Here is an 8,076-nt window from a genome sequence, read left to right as displayed (position 1 = left end):
GGTCAGGACAGTTATTAAAAGCACGAACTTGCTCTCCACACTTTTTAATTATGCACTTAAGGGCTTCGTTATCTGTGTTCTTGACATAATCTTCAAACCTCCCTTCCCCTAAGTCTTCCTTCCGGGTGAAGAGCACAATCATATATTTCATAACTTCCGCTCCAAAGATGGCCTCCAGTTCCGCCACCACTGTTTGGTCCTCTTGAGTGAACCGTCCCAGCTGCAACACCAGAACAAAAGTTTTGATCCCTTCTTCACAGCAGGACAAACAGTAATTGACCTCCTTTTCTAACAGGGATGGATCCTTTTCAACACCAGACGTGTGGCTGAACTGGAGTGTCCACAACCACAACATCCTGCCCGTCCCACGTCATCCTGAGGCTCTCACACATCTTGGTAGCCAGCTGGGCTCAGAGTTGAGAGGGGAAGGCAGAACAGCCCAGAACAATGTTCCTGGTGGCACTCTTTCCAGTCTCACTCCCACCCATGAGGACAATGCTCAGGGCTTCTGTCAAAGGGAAAGCAGGAGAGATTCGTGACCATGGGCTGATGTGGAGTTGGACTTTAAAGTTATACCATAAAGCAGGGTTACATCATTAAATTAGAGAGGATGCTCAGACAGCACTGAGGCCTCCCTCTCACCTGGCAGGTTGATCCCCATGCTCATGAATAACGTGTCCCAGTTCACACAGTCTGTGAGATCAGCAGCAGGACTTGGACCATGGTCTGTGTCCCATGCTTGCCCACTAACATGGCACTATTCCTATCTCTGAGTCTGCTCTGCTCCCTTTCTCTTGTGCCTTCTCTGACTCCATGGTGCCTCTGAGTGCCATTGGTTTTATTACTCTTGATGCTCCTCAGTTGGGTCCCTCTACACATCTCATTTCTTTGTCTTCTGCTCATGCTGACTACGTCTTCCTATTGCCATCTCATGCTAACTATAGCAAAATCTCCTTGAGGCATTTGAAAAATTATTCTATAGAATTGATTTTTCATGAAACAGTAACTACATATACCATCAACAGATTACCAGTTTCCATTTGGAGAGCTTTTAGAAGAAAAAAAAAAAAGATTACCAGTTCCCTTGACTGGATCACACTAAAATTCCTTTCTCATTAAAACCACATTGAACATAGTTGTGTTTTCCATCAATGAGCCAAAAGGTGCTTCATGGTTATAATAATAAATATCCACTCACCCTGTTGTGTGCAGTGTCAGTGACAGAGAAGGAGAACAAATTTCCCTATAAATGGAATTTGCAAATGCACAGAGATCTTACAATACGTATTCCTTGGGGGTTTCCTTACACCCTGCACTTGCACTGTGATGGCCTAGTGCTTCACAATTCTCTTTTATTATGAATACTTTATCAAGTTCCTAATATCCACTTCCAAGGAAAAAAGGAGGAAAGCCCATCCTGTGCTCTTCCTTCCAGGGGCAATTGCTAAATTGCTTATCCTGAACCCACAATCTCATAGTTGCGCCTACGGGATGTAAAACAGATTACTCTTCTGACACCCCCATATTTGTCATGATTTCAGTACCTGATTCTGTACCTACAGAGGGTCTGGTTCTCAGATACCTCTGAAATCTGGTCTAACCTCCCCATCCCACATTATCTACAGCTGTGACCTCCTCCCCTCATATCCAGCAAGACTATTCTATTTTGTCCCCTCACAAGTGGCAGGCTCAGTGAGTCCTGCTCCTTTGCTTCAAATTGTTAGTGTACCCTCTGGAATGTCTCCCAACTTGCTGCTCAGCCATCCAAACCCCACCCATTCTCCAAAACCAGTTTCAAATTGGGCTTTCTCCACACAGGCTCTCCTGACTTCCCTGTGTGTCTATACTTCTCAGGGAGGTATAAACCAGTACCTGGCCCTCCATGAGGAATACAAAAGGGCTCAGTAAATACTGATGCTCCTTTGGGTCTAATGTTCTTTCTGGGTGAGGAAGATTGAAGCAGCAGAGAATGCGATGAGAAGGAATGAAAAGAGTCTCATCTCAGGTCAGTAGAGCGTGTGGCACCGAGTGGATAAGGAATCCTTAAGTAGAAGACAGGGCAGTGTGCTGAGCCACTAAAACCCATCAAGTGCCACGTGGGGCTCATCCATCCTGAGTATTTGGGTTCCCTGTCCTCGTTCAGTCCCTGGCTCCTCACTATCTTCGTATCTTAGTATACTAAGTGTCATTTGCTGTTTACATTTTCTTTAAAATGGCCTCCCATCTCCAACAGAGAGAAGAGTAATGAATCGAGAGTGCTTGGGCTTAAGAGAAACAGGAAAGTGAACCAGTGACCCAAAAGGATCTCATCACCAGCGCTGAGTGCCAAGCCCTGGACAACAGCACACTCTGGGAAAACAAGACATCGGAAAAGGTCAACTCTTTCCCTCAAGACTCTTACCATCCAGTTGAAGAGATGCGCTAAGGGTCACAAAAGAATTAAAGACCAGTTCAGGACGGGGTGCAGGAAAAGCTCAAAACTTCAGCACAATTTGAGAAATAAAGGAGATAGAGAAAAGTCAATAGAATGAACCTGTTCCTTCCACTTTTTCTATGCCTTCGAAAATAAAAAGTTCTTGTACGTTTCACGTACGTTTCACATCTATAGTTTAAACAGTATGTATAAAAATGTTGCCTAGTCTTGTTTTACCTTTTTCTCTGAAGATGCAAGGCTTGTTCCCATTCTTGCGCACCAAGCTCTCAACTTTTAGTAGGAGTCGTCCACCTGCCTTTCCTCTTCTTCTCCCATTGCCTGGTAGTTGAAGGCACTGTATCTGTTTTTACATTTCTGGATGAACTCATAGCAAGCTTTATTGCTGTTTCTTAGGAACATATCTAGATCCCGATTCCATAAATCTTCTTTCCTGGTAAAGAGAATGATCACATACTCAGTGAATTTGTCTCCAAAATTTCTCTGGATAATTTTTAGCTCTGCCTCATCTTCCTTGGAATAGGACCCCAGTGGTGTCACCAGCAAGAAGGCATGGGGACCAGGATGGGTGTGTTTCCTAAGTTCTTTGAAGATGAGATGTCTGGAGTATCAATGATCAAAACTTTCTTCTCTCTCCAGATTCTGCTCTCAGACCAAAAGCTCTGGGTTACTGACTTCTTGCTGAATTTGGTCTCGTAGACCCGCTTCCCCAGAATGCTGTTTTCTGCTGCACTTTTTCCAGCACCCTGTTTCCCTATGAGGAGGACCTTCAGTTCTGACATCCCCAGGTCCTGCTCAGGTCCTGTGGCCTGCAGATGCCTCTCCTCTGGGACAGTGGGACAGAAGGACAGATTCAGAGTCTCTTCCAGCAATTGAATATGGATGTGGACAGGTTCCATGATTTCCCATCCATGTCAATTTTCACAGAGAGTGTCAATAGTGCTCTGAACTAGCAGAACTCTAGTCCCAGTAAGAAGCTCTCCATCAAGGTGAAAGCCTCAAAAGGATGTATGAGCAAACTAAGAGATATGCAAGGAGCTTAAGATTTCCCAGGATCATGAACATGTTAAATTTGGCCTTCACTGGTCTTGGTCCTCAGGGTTCCTCTCATTTTGTTACCAAAGGTAAGGCCTGGGGCATGAGGTCCATGGGCTAAGGCAGGAGCAGGGAGAATCTGATTCTCAATGCCCCTTAGTGACATACTCATAAAGCAAAATACTACTCAGCAATTTTTAAAAAGAGTGAACAACTGATATGCAACATGGATGAATCTCAAAAACATGCTAAATGAAAGAAGCCAGACACAAAAACTACATACTCTGTGATTCCCTTATATGAAGTTCAAGGACAGGCAAAATTAACCTATGTTCATAGAAGTCTGGATAGTGATTCTTTCCAGGGAGGGACAGTAAGAACTTCTAAGGTGATGGAAGTGCTCTATATCTTTGTCTAGACGGTAGTCACATACGTGTAGCTATGGAAACGTCATCAAGCTGTATACTTAAGACTTGTGCGTTTTGCTCTATGTAAATTGTACCTCAATAAATTGCTACAAAAACCTAAAAACCTGCACCCTGAAACTCTCTCTCCGCACATCCTCTGCTCCCACTGCTTCTGCTGTGAGCCAAAGTCAACAGCAGACCTACGTACTGAGCAAAAGGTAGAATCGGCAGCTGCAGGGAATATTCAGAGTCTGAGTCATCAATGATGCTAATAGGAATAGATCATCACTTGGCGACTGAGAGGCAAGTCGGGGAGGTGAGTGAACAGAGCCTTTCAAGTAATGTAAAGCAGCTAAAATGTTAGTGACACCGGGTCCTTGTTATGTTGCCTTGCAAAAGTTACTACTTTGTGAATCTCGGTTGACATGCTGGTAGAATGGAAATATTAATGCCTCTATCGGGGGCTGTCGAAAGGACTAAAGGAGATTGCATACATGAAGTCTTTAGTATCTTTACTAGCCCAGAAGTGTCCATAGAAGACCTCACAAGGGAAGAACTTGAATCAGGTCTGAAGCCACCCTTCCTCTCTCTTACACTCCCTTCCCATCCTTTGCAACCTTCATGACTTTTGTACACATGATAGCACTCTTCTTAGCCTATCTAACTCCTACTGGTTATTCAGGTTCCTATACAAATACAGCTTCTTCAAGAGAGCATCCCCTAAATTGCTCCCTGCAAAACCATACAAATTAGGTGAATGTCTTTCCTTTATAACATTAACCAAAATAATAATTCATTATCTCATTATATGTTGGTTCTCTTCAGTACAGGACAGATAATATTGTAGTGGTTGAAAGTTGGAGCTGAGAAAGGAAAAAGTAGCCCCTGAGAGCCAGAGCTGGCCTGGCGTTCACAGCTAGGATGTGGCATTGTCCTGTTCATCATCAAGAGTGCTACAGAGCATCAGGCACACACTCTGTGGCCACAGCCACTCCCTAATCATATCTGCACACAGACAGAAGCAAGAACATTGCCCAGACATCCTCTATCCTGGCTAAAAGAATGACAGCTGCTTCCTGACAGCTTTAGCTTCACTCCACCCTTTCTCCTCCAAGATAAGAATTATTAAAACACCTAGTTGCAGAATGATTACCAGTTCCTGCTAGCATCCATCCAGAACAAAGTCACGCTTCCTCTAACTTTTCCCAAATCCACCTAACAGAGCCCACATCCTATAAAAAGTCCTTCCCAACACCCTCCTTCTGAGATGCCCTATGATTTCCCATGGTGTGCTTATGCCCTCACTGCCACAAATCAATAAACACAATTTTGTTCAGTCTCGTGTATGTTCTTGGGAGTCCTGGCTGAAAGGCATCAAGAGAACTTTGAAACCTTACTGCCAGAGTTCACATATTTCTGGCTGAGTTCACTCATCTATTAAATGAGGATAATGATCATAAGGCACCTTCTTTACAGGGTTGTTATGAGAACTAAACCATATATACTTTTAAGAGGATGATATATTGTATGCTATGAGGATTGAATCATATATATATATATATGTTATTTTCATATATATATAACATATATATATATATATATATATATATGTTATTTTCCAGCACATAATTTCAGCTGCAATTATTATCGTTAGTAAAATTGTAACTTTACTATTTGGGGGAGTTCCATGAGGACAAGGATCTTGTCTATCTTACTGCTAAATACCCAATTCTCACACAGGACTGGCCCAGAAATTACCTGAAAGTCCATCAATAAAGGGATGGTTGCATTAGTGGCATATGTCCACATTATGGAACAAATTGCATCTACCATGCAGAAAGAGGTAGATTATATGCATTGGCTTGTGCAGTGTGCAGGACATGTCATTGACGACAACCATTACATGGATACTGTGCTCTATCAGTGAATTCTGCAAGTTGGTGTTGTCCACAAGGAGTGATTTCTGCCTTACCATCGGAAGTCAAAATGTGGGCAGTGCTGGATCCAGGGCCAGGAATAAGAAGCTGAGTTAGGAAAGAAGCCACGAGAGGCAAGCCCGGCTCTGTAACATTTCAGAGAAGGCCAGGGACACCTTTGCTGTGTCCAGGACCTCTGCTGGTTCTGCACCTACTCACAAGTGTTAGGAGTTCCCTGGGAGACAGGTCGTGGGTCCCAACCTGTCCTAGGTCCCCAGGTTGCACTTTTGTTCTGATTTATGTGGATAACTTTTCTACCTCACTTTAGCAGCATAATGCATTCAAAGGAGTGCAGATAGGAACTTAACATTCTTTAAGGATCAACTTACCATGTGGATTGTCCCTCTCCTGAGATGTAGCTTCAGTCAAATAATTCTAAAAAATAAGGAAAGAAATGATGCACACAGATCTAAAATCTCATCTTTTTCGCAATGTAAAGAAATGGAGACACAAGTGTATAATTCAGAGTAATCTGCTGATTAGGACATGGTCAAATCAAGGCCACAGTCATGGTCCTGGTTGGCTTTTGTGGACCTGTCCAGAATGACATTCGATATTTAGACCCCACTGACGCTCCCCAGAATAGAGATGAAACATCTTCTAACATAAGTTCCAGTAAAATTTGGAACACCCCCACCCACCCTAGGTTGACAAAAGTGGACACCAGGGTGGAAAGCCAAACATATAACTGACATCCTCTTCTCCTGCCTGGTGATCCTTATGCTCGCTCCTTAAAATTTTAACTGTCATGGAATCAAGAAAGGAAGTGAAAACGACGATTTGCAATCCTAATGAATCTTCTCTTTTTAGAAGTTTCCTGGACTTCATTTTAACCTTATCTTTGTGAACTCTCCATACCAGCCACAGAAACATTCCCTCTGCCTTCTTACATGACCTCGCCTAATCATCATGGACACCTTCAATCATCTCTCTCCCCAGGACCTCTCCATTTGGCTCTGATTATCAGATCTTTTTCACTTTACATAGTCCAGTTCAAATTCTTTAGTGTTCTTTAAATGCAAATGATTGGTAAATGGGCATGATATAAAAATTAGTAATTTTTCCATCTCCAAGCCACCAGGAAAGTAATGGTTATTAGCTGATACATATCCTTCTAGTTTTTCTATGTTTAAACAAATACATAAAAGCATACATAAACCAGGCTTTTTGCCCTGCAATCTACTTAATAATATATGCTGTACATCTGCACAAGTCAATATAGATAGATCTACCTCATTCTATTTAGCAGTTACAATCTACTCCACAGTATGAGCATACATAACTAATGCAACCATCCCTTTATTGATTTATCTTCAGGTTATTCAGGTTATTTCTGGTTTTGCTATTTCAAAAGATGCTGTAATAACTATCCTTGTACATACATCTTTATATATATACTAATGCTTTTATTCCAGGGCATAGAGTCCTAAAAGTGAGAATCAGGCTCTGGTTTGCTAATGTCCTTAATGTCTCCATAATTTATTTGACCCTCATACATTTTTATAATAATGACATCTAATAATTATCAAACACCTACCAAGTTTCAAATATTTTTCAACAACTTTGTAAACATCTCATTTAATCCTCCAACAATTCCTGAGATACATCACTATTATCTCTGTTTTGCAGAAGACAAAACCAGGATACTGTGTTTAGCAAAATAGCTATATCATTACTGTCCTCATGGAGTTTGTGGGAAGGCCACTATTGCAAATATATTCACAGGACTCACTGGATATGGTGGTGACTAGTGTATGTGTTGCGTGGGGCATGCCATGAGAGAATGGGAGCTGTGAGGGCTGGCTCCAGGGTCCTGAGAGACAGGACAGTCAGGGGTGACTCCCTGAGGAAGCGGGTTTACATTGAGGCGGGTGGATAAATAAAAGCTGGTATGGGGGTGGGCTGGGAGTGCAAGTGTCAGGCAGAGACAATCACAGGTTTGAGACTCTGCAGTGGATGTGAGCGTAATTCAAGGGCCGGTGGGAAAGCTGGTGAGACCAGCATGCCAGAGACCAGCTCCAGTCGAGTTGGGGGTCCTTGAAAGAGGGATGAGGAAGCCGCAAAAATAAAAAACACAGGCAGAGACCTCGGTTCCTCTGAAGCACGTTCTCAGCCTGCGGGCTGTCAGCGCTGTCGCAGCCAGAGCAGCTAAAGCAGCTGAAGCAGCCTTTAGACTGAAAACAGCATTTTTATTTGTTACCCCCCCCGGGGGGGGGATGGAGGGGGA

The 8,076-nt window shown here is 43.0% G+C and overlaps 1 protein-coding gene across 1 annotated transcript in view; it reads right to left on the bottom strand.

Annotated features, from left to right (window-relative positions):
- Nucleotides 1-9: 9 nt before the first annotated feature.
- Nucleotides 10-8,076, bottom strand: part of GIMAP8 (GTPase, IMAP family member 8) — a gene marked incomplete at both ends in the record, with an annotated part of 13,919 nt that continues 5,852 nt past the window's right edge. Inside the window, 5 exon segments of the mRNA XM_008563829.1 lie at nucleotides 10-332; nucleotides 334-508; nucleotides 2,651-2,719; nucleotides 2,722-3,012; nucleotides 3,015-3,257. Coding sequence (XP_008562051.1) covers nucleotides 10-332; nucleotides 334-508; nucleotides 2,651-2,719; nucleotides 2,722-3,012; nucleotides 3,015-3,257 — 1,101 coding nt within the window.

The sequence above is a fragment of the Galeopterus variegatus genome, unplaced genomic scaffold, assembly GCF_000696425.1.
Source record: "Galeopterus variegatus unplaced genomic scaffold, G_variegatus-3.0.2 Scaffold15101, whole genome shotgun sequence".
In the NCBI taxonomy this organism is placed as follows: Eukaryota; Metazoa; Chordata; class Mammalia; order Dermoptera; family Cynocephalidae; genus Galeopterus; species Galeopterus variegatus.
Note: the sequence above shows the minus strand (reverse complement) of the source record. Positions and strands in the feature narration are given on the sequence as shown.